At 40.7% G+C, this 18670-nt stretch overlaps 1 protein-coding gene across 4 annotated transcripts in view; it reads right to left on the bottom strand.

Moving 5' to 3' along the window:
- NF1 (neurofibromin 1) overlaps positions 1–18670 on the bottom strand; it is a 197765-nt gene that overhangs the window by 35181 nt on the left and 143914 nt on the right. For all 4 annotated transcript variants that reach the window (XM_088152397.1, XM_007420379.4, XM_025164948.2 and 1 more), the window contains 8 exons: positions 18417–18610; positions 16625–16765; positions 15182–15461; positions 9362–9576; positions 8483–8544; positions 8235–8349; positions 3599–3700; positions 1353–1493 (listed from right to left, as the gene is read on the bottom strand). In XM_088152397.1, coding sequence (XP_088008523.1) covers positions 1353–1493; positions 3599–3700; positions 8235–8349; positions 8483–8544; positions 9362–9576; positions 15182–15461; positions 16625–16765; positions 18417–18610 — 1250 coding nt within the window. The remainder of the gene's footprint in view (positions 1–1352; positions 1494–3598; positions 3701–8234; positions 8350–8482; positions 8545–9361; positions 9577–15181; positions 15462–16624; positions 16766–18416; positions 18611–18670) is intronic.

Here is an 18670-nt window from a genome sequence, read left to right as displayed (position 1 = left end):
TGGAATAATGGTAGGGGTTGCGGCTGGACTGTTGCATGAAAGTAGAAACCAGCAGTGGGAGTTCAATCCATGGCTGTTATGATTTTGGGGAACTCTTCTCAGTCTTTGCTGGAAAACTCACCCAACCTGGGTGGCCATACAGCAAGTTCTCCCATTTGGCACCTTCCAAACATATAGGGTTTGTTTGTTTATTTGTTTATTTATTTCATTCACTTGACTCCAGACCATCTCTGGCTGGCTACTACTCCAAGCATGTCCAGCCAGCCTGGCCATCAGCACTCTCAGTACAGCTGGAAGACACCAAGTTGGGATATGCCCAAATACTTCCTGAGATAATCTAGTTGGGATTGGCAAGATTTTTTATTCATCTTTTGGCTACTGTCTCTCTGGGACATCCTTCTGAGAAAGTCCTATTTCATTTCCTCACTAACAGGCTTTCAGAAATTAAAGACTTTAATTTTAGGAAGGCACGATTGATTGGAAGATAAATAGACAGACAGACAGACAGACAGCGATGCCATTGCTACAGTATTTCTCTGAATGCACATCCATCCACGTTTTTATTGATGATGTGATCCACCAAGGATAGTATGGAAAATAGTTGCGAAATAAATGGTCTAAATAAGTAAATAAGGCTGCCATACAATCTCGGCTAAAATGGCATGTCTGCACTCAGCGTGTCTGCACAAGTTATAACATCGTTTCGTTTGGCTGGAAGAAGTTGTGTGAACACATCCATTATGTTTTATTTTATAAATCAGAGTTTAAAAAAAGCATAGCAAGATGTTTAAATCAGGTCTTTGGCTGGGTTCACAGATAATGCCCAAAGATTTTCAAACGATGGCTTGTTGAATAATACACATTAGTCTAGTTCACACATAAAAAGTAAGCTAAAATGACAGAATTTACACCTCACAAGAAATCAAAAGCAAACAAAGCACATGAGCTCTGATCCTTGCGGTCTAAAAATATCTCTGGGAAAAGAGCATGAGGTGGGTATGTCCAAGATCTGTTTGTCTTTGCTTTTGTCATCCGTGTTCTATTTTAGTCTACAGCCCTACTGGACAATTTTAATATGAATCACCTAATCTTATGACTGTGCTTGTAACACTGCTGGGACATTAAAAAAAAAATCCTGTGTGCAGGAAGATAAAAATCGCATTTCCTGAAACTCAAGGGATGTCAAACAACATTAAGTTCTTAAAACTCAAGCTACTTTTCAACAAGGAAGCTGTTCTCTTTTTTCAAAACTGGTTCACCAGTGGCGAAAAGATAACATATGTTACAGCAACGCTAAGCAAACATTCATGCTTTGTTTTGTTCTTGCGTGTTCTGGGATATGGCTTGCTTACTTTGTCATTAAATACCCTAAGGTTGTCCAGAGTGTGAAGGTTCTGCTCAAGCAGAGCTGTGCCTGCAGAATACAGATTGACCTCGTCCAGCTGCAGAACTGCCATGGCCACCCAGAAGAGTACCTTGTGCATAGGTGAGTCCTAAACAGAAACAGGGAAAAAATGACCAACCGAAACACAACATTTCTTCTGCTGCGAAAGATACAGAACAGAAAGTCTCATCTTCCTTGTGTCAAGAAAACCGGATGCATCCACACAGACTCCAGACTCCAGGGAACTTATAACTGGAGTAATGGGTGCAAGCCTAAGTAGAATTTACATCCATGTACACATTGGCCCAGTCTGGATGATCATAACTTTGTAACAGTTTTATCCTGCAGGGATTTCAACTGATGATGGAGAATTTTTTTCATAAACTGCTCTCAGAATTTCTACCCACAGCCATAGTCAAGAAATTAGGACAAGGAAGCATAGAACTGAGGAAGAGAAAAGCAGGAAAGGATAAAATGGTTAGTTGATTGGAGAGGAAAGAGGTAAACATCACATACTCTGGTGGAGTAGAGAACTTGGCAGCTATTTTTTTCCTTCTAATGCTGCCCTCGTTCTTTAGAAATCAGATCCCCAAAATACAGAGTTTGTGAGTGTGATTCCAAGTAAGTTGACCCAGAAGCATCCCTTCACACACATTCTTTCACACACACACACACACACACACACACACACACACAGACTGCAAACAGGCAGCCCTCTAGTCATCGCTGAATTCCAGTTCTCAATCCGCATTTTAACGTTCAGGGATGAGGGTGGCTGCGGCTCATCGTCAACTGGAAGGTCACATGTGGCCCATGTTGCCCTAGATCCTTTTGGCTGCAAGAATGGTCCAGCAGACAAGATAAAAATGGGCTTGTTGAACAAGGGAGGAAGATTTGCAGAAAAGATCTGAGGCAAGGGATGCTGGGAGACATAATGCCAGAATGAGTGTTAAGGGGCTAAGGCAAACCACAGGGCAAAGATGGTACAGAAAATGCAATACTGAGTTAGCAGAGAGCCAGAAGGGCACAATGAAATAAGAGAACAGGTCACTTATACAGGAATGAAAGAGCGGAGATTTCTAACAGGCCACAAAAGGAAGGAGGAACAAAGCAGAACAGAGAAAGCACCTGCAGACACACATGCACGGGTGCCCAGAGAGAAATGGGAATTTATAGCAATCAGAGCCAGTTTGAGGCAGTGGTTAAGGCATCAGGCTAGAAACCGGGAGACTATGAGTTCCAGTCCTACTTTAGTCTAAACCTAGTTCGGTGACCTTGGGCCAGTCATCCTCTCTCAGCCCTAGGAAGGAGGCAATGTTCTGAAAAACCTTGCCAAGAAGCTCCGAAAAACCTTGCCAAGAAAACTGCAGGGACTTGTCCAGGCAGTTGCCAGGAGTCAAGAGTAACTCAAAGGGAATGAGGAAGTTTGGTGTAGTGGTGAAGGCACCTGGCTAGAAACTGGGAGACTGTGAGTTCTAGTCTCACTTTAGGACTGAAGCCAGCTGGGGGACTTTGGGCCAGTCTCTCTCTCTCAGCCCTAAGAAGCAGGCAATGGCAAACCACTTCTGAAATCTTGCCAAGAAAACTGCAGGAACTTGTCCAGGCAGTTGCCAGGAGTCAATGCTGACTTGAAAGCACGCACACGTGCGCGCACACACACACACACACACAGGCACAGAGAAAAGACTGAGATTTGCACCGCAGATTCTTTGAAGGGCAAAAAAACAACTTTGGGCAGATGGAGTGGGAATATATGAGTATGCTGCCCCCTCATTTTGCCAATGAAGCTGTGCCAAGCATATGCAACCTCCCTTCTTCTCCTTTCACTTCTCTCTCTGATTATGGCCAAATCAATTCCATGTCAGTGAAGGCAAAGCACTCTTGACTCTAAAAGAGAACTGGAAATCATGGTTTGGACCAAAATGCTGAGAACTAGAAAGTGATTAGCGGACTGAAGGGAGGGAGGAGGGAATGGGCACACCAAAGCCATACCTCAAGTCCTTCAGCATCTCTATTAATCTAATAAGCCATTAGCGGGATTTTCAAGATTTGCCTCTGACAAATAAGGAGCAGGCAAAAAATGCAAGCTTTGACTTCCAATTGTCCCCACACCTGGATCATTCTAACTAACATTTATCCTGCACAATGGGGTCACCCTCTCTTTCTACCCACAGGGCCACAAAGAATGAGCTGCTGGGGGCCCCAGCAGTTTACCTTATTGAGGAGTGGCTGGAGCTTGGTCAGAGCTATGACAGTGGCTTCTATCAGAACCTGGCTGTTGTAGTTGTCCGGCCCTTTCAAGCAGCTCTCCAGACCCTGTTATTAGTAAAGGGAGGACAGAATATCAGCTTGCTTACATGGATTTTTAATCCCTGCAGATGTGGGCTTCTCTTTTCACATTTTGGACTTGTTTCCTCCTACCTCAATCAATCCAGGATGCCTTTGATAAAACGAGTCCTCTTGTTCTGCCTTGCTTTCCCTGGAACTGAGCCATTAAGACTAGATGTTGCACTTCACCTTCTGCTTTCTTTATTCTTCGCTTTATCTCCTTCTGTGCTGATTGAAAAATCTACCTACTCTTCACTTCTGCATTGATTCTTCTCCATGACACATTTCTTCCCAGTTAACCCAAAGCTTCAGTCCCATGACGATAAACCTTCATCCTCTTTTTAGTTTATCTGTTCCACTAATGCATTTCAGACTAGCACATTCTCACTTGCATACAGCTCTAGCATTAGCTCTGGGAACGAAAAAGCATTAAGAGTGTGTCCAAAAAAACACAATTAGAAAAACAATGATCTCCATTATATATATATATATATATATGTGTGTGTGTGTGTGTGTGTGTGTGTGTGTGTGTATGGGTCTATATCTATATCTCCATCCTGTGCTGGTCATCTTTATACTGTATGCTGTTAACGTACTAGATCTCATCAGAGACAGAGATATCTACAGGTAGTCTTTGACTTACAACCGTTCGTTTAGTGACCATTCAAAGTTATGATGGCGCTGCAAAAAGTGATTTATGACCGGTCCTTGCACTTACAACAGTCACAGTGTCCCCATGGTCATGTGAACAAAATTTGGATGGTTGGCAACCAGCATGTATTTACGACAGTGGCAGCATCCCAAGATCAACTGATCACCATTTGCAACCTTCCCAGCCAGCTTCCGACAAGCAAAAGCAATGGGGAACCATGTGATTCACTTAACAACCACATAATTTGCTTAATGATCATGTGATTCACTTAACAACTGAGGTGATTTGCTTAACAACCACTGCAAAAAATGTCATAAAATTGGGTGTGGTTATGTGATATCTTGCTTAACAACCACATTGCTCCGGAGGGTGGAGCTGGCGTCGCGGCAATACGGTGGGCGATCTTGGGCTCCCAGGATCGCAGCCGATATCTCCCCCCCCGGATGGTCCTGATGGACCTAAGCCGTCCCGTAGAGACGGTGATTGTAAAGGGTGCGTCCTGTGGATCCCAGGGACATCGCAAGTCCCAGGTCGATCCAGAGAAGCTCTTAAAGCCGGTGGAGGAGAGGCAGCCATTTAATGACTGCGAAAGCCGGGACAGCTCCAAAGGAAGAAGGAGAGGGTGTGTCAACCGGGTGAGATGGACCTTTACTATTCAACTATTCTTAGAGAACACCTTAAGTAACTTAAAGAGATTTTTAAAAGTGAAGAAAAGTGGATTAAGCGGCGAGATTGAGCCTTATAAAAAAAAAAGGGGGGAAAAATCTTTGTTTTTTAACTTTCCCTTTTTAGTGGAATTGGTAAGATGTTTTTCTTTTAAAAAAATATATTTTTAACTGGTCTGGCTTTTTCTTTTTAATACTCAATAATCTTTTATTTCAAGCTTCTTTTTTGATTAAGATTTTTTTTATTGTTATAAGAAACCTATATTTTTTGTTTTGGAAATGGGGAAAGTGGAGTTAAGAGAAAGTAAATGAAAGAAAGTTGCACTGCCATCTAGAGGCTTGATACAGTGTTTTTTTTTCATTGTGACGTATACTCAAGGACCTTGGGCTTTCTAAAAAGATAGTGGGATGTGCATGTTTATACAGGTGCCATCCGAATAACTATAAATAAGAAAGCGGAGTTGAAAGCGATTTTGAAAATATTCAAGATGGAAAGCTTGATTTAGTCACAAGAGCCTTGTTTAGTGGCAGTAGCTCTTCTTTCTGGTAGAAGCTTTGCTTTGCTCTCTATTCCCCCTCCAGCTGGACTTTTAAAGAGACCTAGCCTTTTCCCTCCTCTTCTTCTTTTTTTTTTTCTTTCCTTTTGGCAAGAACAAAGATAAAGAATCCTTTGACTTAATGAAGGTCTACACAAGGGGTTTGATAATAGACTATACAAGAAACATAATGCAGAAAAAGATCTTTAAACTATCGAGGATGACTATAAAAAACTGGAAAAAGAGTTGCAGAAATTCCTGCAAAAAAAAAAAAAGACATCAAAGCTAAAATGGACTTAATTAAACATAAAACGGGATCGATGGAAAAGGAAGAAATAGCACAAGAAATCAGAAACATTAAACAGAACTATTTTGAGGCCTATAAACTGAGAATCAAAAAGGGTTAATCAATTGATAAATGAAGAAGGACAGACTTGTTTTTGGTAATGAGGGTGAGAAAAAGATTATACAAGATTATAATGGAAAATTGTACTAAGAGAATACTTAAGAAGAAGAAGTAAAATAATATTGAAAGAAATTACTTCAGATGCTTAAAGAAAAAACGAGGGGAATACAACAATGATGGAACTGACAGAAGCTTCAAAAAGCAGAATGTTTGAAAGGACATTTATTATTGCTTTCTCTTATCCAATAATATAGAAAAAGGAATAAACAGCTAGATATTTTGGGATATTGAATGAAAAGGGTGAACTTAAAACTATGCAAGCGTTTGAATAAGGTATAAAACTGAGATATATAGTAAAGAATTGTATTTGATTGTAAATGTTTTAAGATATTAGACTAAAATTCATGCATGGTTGGACATAGTAACATATAGATTTTAAACTAGAGATATTCTTGTTGAAACATGTAGTGAAGAATTGAAGTATGTTTTGATAGTGGTTAGAATTGTATCTCTTAAGAATTGGAAGAATAAAAAAGTATCTATGCAGGAGGAAGTTGTTGAAAATTATGGAATGTGCAGAGACGAGTTAAATTGATATTTGAAATTAGAGAGTAAGAAGATAAGCAATTTTATATGATATGGGATTTGTTTTATTAATGGTTGGATTAGAAAATATAGTAATGTAATGGATTAGGAAATTTTATAATAGAAATTTGATATTAATTACTATATATATATACATATATAATCGATGGATAAAAATGTATTACAAATCCTATAATGAAAGCTAAAATTTCTTGTAATAAATGATTTTATAGACTAGCTATAAATGATTAATAATTGATAATTGATAAGTATACAAGTATATTTTGAATAGATGATATGAGAATTTATATAAATGAGTGAAGATTATGAAAGGGGCACCAATGATTTGATAACTGGTTGACACACGGTATAAAATGGAAGATGGTTTTTTTTTATGCCTTTGTATGTTCTTGTTTGTTTATGTATGTTTGTGTTTGTTGTAAAGAATAAAAAATTTTATAAAAAAAAAAAATGGCCAGTGCCACACAGTGCCAGCATTTGTCCAACCAAGCCAGAGGGTAATGCTAGGCCTGTGTGTTCAACTCATCTGAGAGCTGAAAATAGCCGCTACAGGTAGTTCTCAGTTAACAGCAGCAAACTGGGATTGGAATTGCTGTTGCTAAGCAACACGGTGGTAAAGCGTGATGTCACATGACTACACCACTTAGCAACAGCAACCAGCACTCCCGGTTGCCATCGTTAAGTGAATCACTGCGGGTCATTAAGCAAGGACGTAATGTGGTCGCCATTTGCAACCTCCTGCCAGCTTCCCCACTGACTTTGCTTGTCAGAAGCCAGCAAAGAAGGTTGCAAATGGCAACCATGTGACTGTGGGACATTGCAATGTCGTATTTGCAAGCCAGGCACCACAGCCCTGGATTGTGATCACATGTCTGTGGGGACGCCGCAACGGCCAGAACTCCAAGGACCAGTTGTAAGTACCACTCACTCAGCACCGTTGCAAGTTTGAATGGCCACTGAACAAGTGGTTGTTAAGCGAGGACCACCCGCATAAACATTTGGGGAAGCCCACATGGCCCTTGCTGGCTACCATGCACCCACTTTGTTATTTTACTAATTTCAGCTTGCCCATTTCATTCTCCATGTTACCAATGTTCCAAGGAGGGCACCAACTCAAACAGAGCTGTGGAAATACCAGTCCTAAGGCATCCTCTCTTCTTTAAGTGACAGTAGCCATTTCACCAGACAAAGGAACAGATAACATAAAGAAAACAGTCATCAACTATGCCTAGAAGCTGATGGGTTCCTTTTCTCCCAGCTGAGCTACTGAGCCTGTATTTCCTCCTTTTTCCCTTCTTCCCTTCCCCATTTTCTTTTATGCCATTTCTCTGACAATCTAAGTGGGTAGGCAGGGATTGTTTAAGTTCTTTATTAATTATATGTAAGGAGTTCTGGGAGACCTTTTGACTGAAGTAAAACTTCTTTCAATAAACACACAACTATTATGTACCCAAACCCTCAGATTGCAAGGCCCCTGTGCTCACTACATCTCATGCAGATTGATACCGTTTCCTATATGTATCTCACAGAAGTTGTCCAAAAAGTGCCAAACAGGCAATGTCCCACTCAGCGTAAAATTCAGTATGCAAATGATCCTTAGCCTGCAGGAGGGAGAAGTGAAAATGAAAGTTCCAGAAAAACAAAATCCAATATACACCTTGCTCAGGATCCGGATGATTTGCTTTATCTGTCCGTGTGACACACGTTTGCTAATGCAACCAAAGACCACAAGGGCTCTTGGCTGGAGGGATGGATTATACTGGAACGCAAACCTGTCAAGGGAGAAAGACAGGGATTAATAAGATCCTGCTGGAATAAGGTCACCAATGAAGTTGGCTCAGACGGAGTCAGGGAGTAATAAATGTGACCCAGGCAAAGCTTGCAGTTTAAGGCAACATGACCTACTTCTGAGCTAGTTCCGTCCACTGGTCAAGCCACTTGCAGGTTGGAATATCTCTCATGCATGCCTACAGGAAAATCAAAAAACAATACTGTCTGACTATGTAATATTAAATCATTTACTCAACTAAAAGTGGACACTTCTTGAACAAATACAATTGTGGTTTGTATTTACATACTCAAGGAACTGAAAAATGACACCCATCTTCCTATTTCTTTTCTTTCTGCTGGCAGCCTTCAACAATACATAACCACTAAGTGTGGCTGGAGTTCATACTCAAGTGGCTATACTCTGACCCTGAGGCAGATAATAATATGCAGTTTTTCTACCACTCTCTCTCTCACACACACTTGTACTTATTCATGTGTACACACAGGACCAATCTACTCAAGAAGGAGAAAGTGATCGTTGAATTTTGAGATAGGAAAATAGAATGCAGAGGCTCATTTTTGAATGCCCTACCACTTCAAAACAACACCCTAATCCAGGTTGTTTAGAATCAGCATATCGGGAAATAGTCTGGGCTAGATCCTCTTTCTTTAATATACGTTGGCTTTACTTGCAAGGCTCTTGTTTAAAGCCTTAAAAATATTACCCCTTTCTTAAAGTGTAAAATCTGTTCCACCACTTAGCTAGGTCAAGAGCCAGCACAAATTCTCAGTCAGGTTAATTTAATATTTTCTTTTTTATTTCCTATCACAGAAATATTATACATCAGAACAAAACCGATCTCAAAACACAAGTCAGTGTAATCTTAACTCTGATCTCTGCCCCTGCCAGAATCAATGTACCCAAACCCTACTTGAACTATCTATAAATTATATTTTGCAACCCTAACATCTAACTCATGCTTACACACTCATACCTTGACTTCCTTGCCATACCTCCATAATTTCCAGCAATGCTTCTGTGACTGTTTCCAGGGATGTCAGGGCAAATGTTTCTCTCTCATAGGAACCAGGAGAGAATGACCGGTCCCGATAGCTGGACCGGAATGCAATGACCGCTGCCGATTTCACTTTGCTAATTCCAAACAGCAAGTAGAATTTGGGTAGTGAGAACTCAGTTAGACTCAGCCTCAAAACCTGCTTGGTTTCCTCTGTTGAAAAAGGAACAGAGACTGTGATTTCAGCTCCATCTTTTAAAACTGAAATTCAAACACATATTTTAGAATACAGCCTTGTGGGACCTGGCCTATATTAATGCCTATTCATGAAAGCCATGCCAATGTCTTTAGACTCCAGATATAGAGATTTTTCTGCTGGCCCTGGGTGTCACCATCCAGCCACTCAATCAGTCAGATATGCAAGCCCATGATGCACAAACAAGTTGCAAGTTCTGCATTACCATATTAGGTACCATCAGTGGAGGAGCTGTGGGGAAGCAAGGTTCATTGGTTGTCAAGGGAAGTATGTCTTTTTTTATTATGCCAGTTATGTACCTGCTTGGGTGAATGGAGATACTGTATATAATTGAGTATCATCAGCATGCTGAAGATACCTCACCCCCAATCTCTGGATGAATTCTCCTAGTAGCAGGCAGAGGATGACCTCTGTGGGCCTCCACATGAGAACCGTCACTGGCTTGACCTGCTCCCTCCCCACCCAAACTGTAGTCATCTACCGAGGAAAGAGCAGAACTGCTGTAAACACCTCTGCTCCCAAACCCTTGCAGGTGGTCAATAGTCCTGAAGGCCAATGAGAACTTCCAAAGGACCAGGAGGTGTGTTCTACCCCTTTCTAGGTCCTAACAAAGGTTCTCACCTAAAGCAACCAATGCTGTCTTGGTCCCATGCCTAGGCTGAAAACCAGATAGAAGGGGGTCCAGGTAATCCAATTCCTTTAGGCTGGTTTGCAGCCCGCCTTGATGATCTTCCCTATTTTGTTGTTGTTGTTGTGGTTCCTGCCTCAAAGCGATGGGAAATGAATTGTGGTTTGTGGGGGAGGGGCTTCAAGGGCCAAAAAAACAATAACAGGGGCTGGGGGGCACATTTGGCCATAAGGCCTGAGATTGTCCCCTCTGCCCTTGACAAATAGGCATTTAGTGACTCCTGCCTTTGTTGGTCTGCTTTTTCATTGGTCAGCCTTGAATCGCTCTCTTAACCTAACTGCCTTACAGGCTGCATTCTGCTTCACAGATATTGAGTAAATTATGAAACCCAGTGCAATTAGCCAAAATATAGTTGTAACAAGCAGCCTACACTTTCATGAATTCGTATCCAGTGGCAGTTCATTTGCAAATATATTTTGTTTCAGAAACTATTTTAAAACCAGGATCACTTCCTCATTTCTGCAGGGGGAATTGTGACATATTGGATGACATAATGAGACAAAGGCCTCTTGACGTTGTGAACAATCAGCTAATCAGAGTCACAAGATCATGGCATATTCTACTTTCTGGGCGTACTAAAATGAGTGTGTGTACTTCTCAAAAATCAAATCTTGTAAGTTGATCATTGCTCTGCATCACTTGATGCATGGACTTGGGAAACCTGGAGCTTTCGCATTTCAACTGTAGTTTTAATAAGACTCCTGCAAGTGCAATTATAAGAAAGTTAATATTCCTATAATTAACATGTTAAATTAAATATGAAATCCAGCACAGCCAGGTCAGAGGAAACTACATTGGAGTTAAAAAATGTAACATGCATACACTTGATGCCTTGAACCACACACAGAGGACCTTCAAGACACTGTCTTGATGACACTTATTTTCCAAATTATCTTTCCCAGCTATTCTACACCGATTAACTTAAAAGAATTGGGGGTGGGGGGAAGAAGAAAATATAAAGCATATATAACCTATAGCACAGAATCCTAAAGAGATAAATTATTATCTCTAAATTATTGCAACTCTGAAGAGAACTACACCTTTAAACAATTATTTACACTGCTTTCATAATCATGGTAGTTTGTTCTAATTATACAATTAGAAGACTCTGCTGTTTGGAAATTTTAGAACTTCTCAAAACACCGTTTTCTGGCTCTCTGAGAAACTTAACTTCTAAACAAAGACAGGACAACTTTTTGGGAAGTGCAGGGGCAGTGCTTTATAAAACTCACTAGAAATTATGCCATTATTAGGCAATTAATTAGGCATCAAATTTCAGCAGTAAAAGGTCCCAGGGGTTAGAAGAAAAGTACTCCAGGTATGCTGGCTGCCCATATAGGAAACATATCTTAAAAACTTTCTGGGAGATCAGGGACAGTTATTATTTTAAGTCCCTCTTAAAATTAAATTCCCTTCCACAGAGATAAAATGGTAGGACTGAAAGACAAGGAAAACTAAGCACTCTTGTCATAACTTGCTCTTCTCAAAGAAGGTTCTATCACAGAGGCTGGCCATAGATCCAGTTAGACTGAAGACTGACTTGCACCTCCCTGCACCCTATTTCTTCCTCCTCTTTTACATTCAGTAGCCATGTTCACATGGCATGTTTAATGGTTAATTATAATGTACTGAGCTAATCCCATTTTCTGTGTTTGTGGGGTTCACCTAATATGCTGTCTAAAATGTGACAGGCTAATCTTTGGTTTGGTGTGTGGTTTGGTTTAGTTCCATGTAGGTTCTGGATGACTTCATCCCATTGGTCTGTGTGGAAATGTTCCTATCTCTCCAGAAAAAATAAAATCTAAAGGAAAGTGGGATGACAAAAGGAGCACATCAGGATGCCAGAGGAAATGAGAATAAAGAACTACCAGCTTCCCTTGGATAGAGAGGTGCTTTATAACTGCCCACGCTCCCCTGGGTCTGCAGGAAAAGCTCCCACAGCAGTCACTTTGGGAGTGTGCCCAAAACTTACTCTCATAATTCCACATGGAATCATTGGCCCCCAAAGATTGCCTGCACTTTGATTTAAATGGCTTGATGGGCATACACCCCAGCCCAGTTTAATTAACTTCCTTATGATCAGCTTGTGAAAGATGCTAGGGATGGGCTGGGGAATGAGAAGTTGAAAGTGAAACACAGCAAAGACATTTCAAATATTGTTGGTGTCTCATATTAGGGACGTTGGAGTTATTAGCAGAGAAGATATTTAATCACAGGCTGGCATGGCAGGTCTGTACAGTTGTTTTTATTCTATGCAAACATGAAGACAGAGGAGGAAGAGGAGAAGGAAAAACCACCAGTAAAGTCATACATCTATGTGCAGGGGGCCATTTGTAATTAATTACTGAAAAGAGGCTGGCTGAAAGTTTTTTGGGGGGGAGACTAACGGTAGGAAAGGAAGTTAGAGGCTTCTAGGGGGCAAATCACAATCATTCCCACTTTTAAACACACCTCAAAAACACCTCAAATGGTTTGAAGTCACGCTACTGGAAAATGTTAATTTCATCACCAAATTTCAGCAGCGCAATGTCAGGTTAATGAAAGGCTGCGTAAGGGACACGTGGTGCTCTTGTGCACCACAGTGTGGAGGTAACATTTTCCCTATGCTAAATAATGCTTACATGGCCCTTCCACAAAATGAGATTAAAAACTGATTAACTGCTTCACATTTTCTCCACTATTGATCTCTGCAGCACCGTACTGTTACTTAACCACAGGCACAGGCCCTTGTCAACAATTCCACTTTTAAATGTGGTGGAACATGACATGCTTTCCTAATTTACAGCCATGGCAGGCTCTAAATCGTACTCAACAGTGCTAATTTGTACAGTTGAAGATAGGCCTGGATTGATCCCATACTCTTTAGAGCTTGTTCAGGGACTTTAAAGACACCATTAAAATGTCATCTTATGATAAGCACAAAATATACATCACCTGCATCTAAACGTGAGACTTGAATACTTAAAAATGAGAAGGAAGGTTAGAAAAACGGGGGTCATCTATAAGGGAGGCTTGAATGACCAGTAAGTATGGAGCAAAGGATTCCATAGCTCTCTTCATATACTGAAATGATAAAGGCTTGGATGAAAATGGTTTATGGCAAAATCACTTGTGGCACTGGATCTTAAATCATGAATGATGAATTTAAAAAGACACCTGTGATATTTAACACCCTCCTTTCACAATTATAAGATATATGTAAGAAGTTATACCTTCTCACTGAGTGGCTAATAAGGAATCCCACTTTAATTCATAGCTCTTTTGATGTCTCCACATTATTTTAAGCAGGGCTAAAGTGAGGACAGGACTAACTCTGCCCTTTCGTCTAGGACTTAGCTTCAGTACCATTATGTCCCTACTGCTGTTTTTCACTGTTAATTCTGCTATAGTTGTTATCCGAGGTTTTTAAAGACCGTTCTACCTTTTTTATTTGATTACATTATGAACCCTCTTGGCAAAGAATAGCATATTCTTTCAGAATATTTTCCTACTGAAAAGCTAGGATCCCACAATACGCCACTAGGGGATGGTAGTTTAGTATGGATTCAGAACTGACGTAGTTATGGTCTTTGAGCAGTGGAAGGTCTGTATGAGTACATCCTATCTAACAAACGCGTGCACGCATCCCAGGAGCTTGTGACACCACAACATTTCTCCTAGCCTTTCTCATGATATTAGCATCATCCCCATTTTAAAGAAAATAAACGGCTATGTACAAGATCACCACCTTGTTTACTTGTATTTTAATATTACACACGCAGGCATATTCATGCACATCAGAAGGAAAGGTAGGGTTACACTTAGGACTGGATACAGACTAAGTCAGCTGAACTTAGTTTCCACCAAAAGCAGTGGGACAAGTTAAACTATGCTTTAACTGCACTTGATTTGAACCGGAACTAAATGTAATTAATTTTATCTGGATTCAACTTGTATGCTCCATTCTGTGAAGGAATGGTTGGATGAAGGCCGTGCTCGAGGAGATAAGCATTCCCTTAGCCCTCAACAGGAGCGTGGGAAGTTTAAGAAGATGAGACTGGCACCACCCTAAGGAATTCACAGTGTTTTGGCTTGCTGGCTTGGGAAGTTAGATTCAGTCTGAAGAGATTCTGTCTTGAGATGGAAGCTAGTAAACGCAACAGAACTGTATCTTCGCTGTCTCGAGGAGTTCTTTGGGCTGAACCTGACATCAATCTCTCCAGACTGAATCTAACTTCCCAAGCCAGCAAGCCACCACACCGTGAATTTCTTAGGGTGGTGCCAGTCTCATCTTCTTAAACTTCCCACGCTCCTGTTGAGGGCTAAGGGAATGCTTATCTCCTCGAGCGTGGCCTTCATCCAACCATTCCTTCACACATTCCTACATTATGATAAACTATGACAAAATCACAATTTCTTGAACAAGCCACCATGGCCTGGTTTGCACATCATGCATGACGGGTGGATGAGTTATGTGCAAACCAGGTCAATGGCTGGGGCATTGGCTGTCACTGTGAGTAGCAAAGAGAAATGAAATCTGGGAAGCAAAGAGGCAATGAACTGAAAGGGGGAATGGACCAACAGAGTTGTACAATCAGGCACTGCTAATCTAGATTAGCCTTCTGCAATGTGCTGTCCTCAGAGGTATTAGGCCTTCAACTTCCAGGCCTCCTAATACATGCAGAGGACATCAAACAGAGGAAAGCTGAGCTACCTGTTCAGAGCAAGCTCTCCTTTAGTTACTTAAGTGGGTAATTCAGAAGGTCCAGACTTGGACAGTGGAGATTATGGGGAAGTGTGCTAACCATTTAAATCTGTCCTGAGTCAGCAGAAAGGAGGTATTAGGCAAAAGGAGCTGTAACTTAGTTTAAAAAAAAATCTAGTTAAAGACTTACCACTAAAATGAAGTTGTGAACAAGTGCACAGAGAATGAATGATGTTGATGACCAGGCCATGGGTGGAAGCTCTAAGAGAAAGAGGACCAGTGGCCACCAACAGAGTAACAACATGGAAGAGGTAGGGGAGATGTGCGGCCACATCGAGGGAATTGTTAAAAGACAGCATCAGCATGTAACGGGCTAGAATGGCAATATCGTCCCACATGAGGTGCTGCTCTAATGTAGCAGTTGGAGAGAGACAGGTCTTGTCGATTATTTTACACATCCGTCCAATTACCTGAAAGGGAGCAACCAGACATTTTTAGTTAAAAGATGTGCACTTCAGAAACAAGAACAAAAATCTGACTTTAGAAACATGAGGATCTTAAGTGGAACTGGAGTGATTATCTCCAAATCAAGGAAGAGAGGAGGTGAAAGATTCAGTCTAAGCCTCCCCAGGGGAAGGGGCATCATAGAAATCTTGGTGTATTTTGATGTAGATTCTCAAATTATCTTGAGGGCTGGTTTTCTTTCTCATTATTAATATGGATATAATAAAGTCCTATTAAGTACCACTTCTCACTCCTCTGAACCTTCTCTCAACACCTCCTTCTTCCAGAAAGCCTTTGGGCTTCAATTGTAGGCTACATAAAGAATACATCTGTAAAGAGGAACAGATGAAGATTTTCTCACTGAGAACAAACTCTTTTTCCCATACAGTCAATCCCACACTGACGAGTACAATGATCAGATGAAGAGCTCAGAACTTCAGGAAGATCATTGGCTTCGTTTTGGGCTTCTTCCTGCATGATGATCCTGTCACTTGTTGTGCTATTTCTTTGGTTTTAAAAATGTATGTGCCACCCAGAGTCATCAAGAAGTTGGATGGCTTTAAAAATGTGAAATATAAATGAACTATAAAATAAATAAGTTATTTAAAAAGGGTTTGAATGCATTTAGATGTTACTGTGGTGTGACTGGCAGAAGGGCCAACCAAGCAGTGTTTCAAGAGCTACCCAATCAGAAGTATGGAAATCCAGCTTTTGTTTAAAGAGAACAATAGATTTCTTTGAGCCTGTCCTTGAGGAGAAGGATAACCAGGTAAAAAGTCGAGTGAATGTGATCTACACCATTGAAATTGAATACCTTTATACGCGCCCTTGACGTCAGCTCACAACTGAGTCAGCTAATGCCTTAAAGTTGTGCTTCTGAGCTTCCCAGAATCATATAGCTGCCTGACTACAGTAGATTGCACTGACCTGGCAGGGTCACATTATTTTTACTGTTCATTTTATTGCAATGAACATTGTTTTCTACCAATTGGTTAGCGCTTTCCCTACTACCCAACAAAAGAAGGACAGAGAACAAGTGAAGGGCGGGGGGAAAGAAATACTACTCACTGATTTCCATCCACAGGTGAAGAGAAGATGTTAATTAGTTAAATTCAAGGGGAATGCTTACTTTACTGGAAACCAGCTTCACGTTTCCAGAAGCCAGAGCAACAGCTGTATCTGCCATGACCTCTGCTTTGATGGACCCCAATCCTCCTGTGGCACTGGTTTTGATAAAACTGTCCAACACCACATCAAGCAGATCTGTTATCTGTTGAAAAGGCAAGAAACCACCTGTGCTCAGTAATGTAAGAACTTCAGCTGAATCTTTTATACTGAAAGGTGGCCTAATACTTCTCTAATAAAGAATAAATCAGTACATGTCACAGGAGGCTCTGGACAAATAATCAGAACTTTTGCTTTCCTAAAATAGATATTGTAAATATTATGTTGATTACATTATGATAAACCTTGGATTTTCAGGACATGTCACATTTCTCTATTTAGGCCAACATTAAAGAAGTTAAAACTCTCCTGAGTCAGGCTCAACTCCTAGTGACTTCTTAGCACATTATGGAAGTGATTTGCTATCCCTTTTTCCAGATTCCTCTCCTCTCCTCTCCTCTCCTCTCCTCTCCTCTCCTCTCCTCTTCTTCTTTTTTGACATCCTACTCTAGTTTACTAACCTGGGATTTCTTAGTGGTCCCCATCCAAGCATAAACCCTGCTTAACTTTTCTGAGATCCACCAAGGGCAGTTAGCTGCTGCCTCCTGCTATGAAAATTAAACATGTAGACTGAATAGTATCATCTAACATCAGCTAACTAAAGGAGACATCGATTTTCCCTGACTATTAAAGGATTGGCTTGCTTACCGTTAATAGAAATGGACTGTGAATTCAGAAATCTAATACAAAACATTATGTTAAATAAAGTAGCTTCTTGCTAGCATCATTCAGTATTAAGTGCCTGTCAAAAAGTTGAGCCACATATACGACTAATCTAGTGTTCTGAAACTTTAATGATGGGTATATATAAACATTACTTGGATTAAAATAAAGTATGAATACAGACTTAATTTTATTTTTCTAAATGTTTTTGTTACTTCTATCATAAAAAGATGGTTAAGTGCCGAGAGCCTCCTAAAATAATGAGATAAGATGGGTCCATTCTTTGACTAGATAGTCTAAACCAGGCCTCCATCAATTTCACTCATGCAAATAACAAATTCTTCCACAGCTGTACCAAGCTGGAAGGTTGATTTGGATAGAAATGCCAGATCTTTCTGGATGTGAAGTTTGATTCGCTTACCAGCCTGTTATCAACAAAATCACAGCTGGAGATTCTTGAATGTCAAACCCAAATAAATGCCACAGAAATGTTTAAAAGTTCATGTACATTTACTCTGAACAGGGAAAAAGAGACAGTGTGGGGTAACAAGTTCTTGTCCTCCCTTAGGCATGGACCCCTGAGCTACTTCCTCTCCCTCAGCTCAAGAACCAGGGTGGTGCCGTGGTTAGACTAGGAGCGGAGTTAGACTAGATTCCAGTCCTCCCTTAGGCACAGAAGCTGTCTGGGTGACCTTGGGGCAGTCCCTTCCTCTCAGCCCAAATCAACCTCAGACTCTGCAACAAGCCGGCTCATAAATAAGAGCCCTTGTCTTATCTTGTAACGATAGCTTTGTTATTAAAAACTGGGTGAGCAAGTTGCAGAACAAGCAGTCTCTACAACCATGTGGGAGAAATACTAAGGAAAACAACAACTCTGAACAGAGAACACTTGATATTAGCATATATTCTTTCAATAACTTTACCAGGACATGGCAGAAATGGCTTTATGGGAGGATACTGAAGTCACGGTAAAGAACACATATTGTTCATTCTTCCACCAAAAACTGAGAGGGGGAATCCATTGAAAACAGTACCTGTCCCAAACTACCCCATATCTTGGCTTGAATGGAAGGATACATCTGTTTCTCATTTATTGTCATTGTGATAAGCTTATCAAGAATTGCTGTGACTCGCTGGCGTCGGGCATCATCATTATGTTTGCAGAAGCGGACCAGATTCAATAACCAGGGAGTCATATATTCCAGACAGAGGTGTTTTAGTTCAATACCTGAAATTCAAATAAACAAACAGAGGCATATTAGAAAGGACGGGAGTCTGTGCAAAAGTT

The sequence above is a fragment of the Python bivittatus genome, unplaced genomic scaffold (assembly GCF_059951505.1).
Source record: "Python bivittatus isolate LINGU-HERP-01145 unplaced genomic scaffold, Pbiv_v1 ctg000690_np1212, whole genome shotgun sequence".
Lineage (NCBI taxonomy): Eukaryota > Metazoa > Chordata > Lepidosauria > Squamata > Pythonidae > Python > Python bivittatus.
The sequence above is the reverse complement of the archived record's forward strand: the minus strand, read 5'-3'. Positions and strand labels throughout refer to the sequence as shown.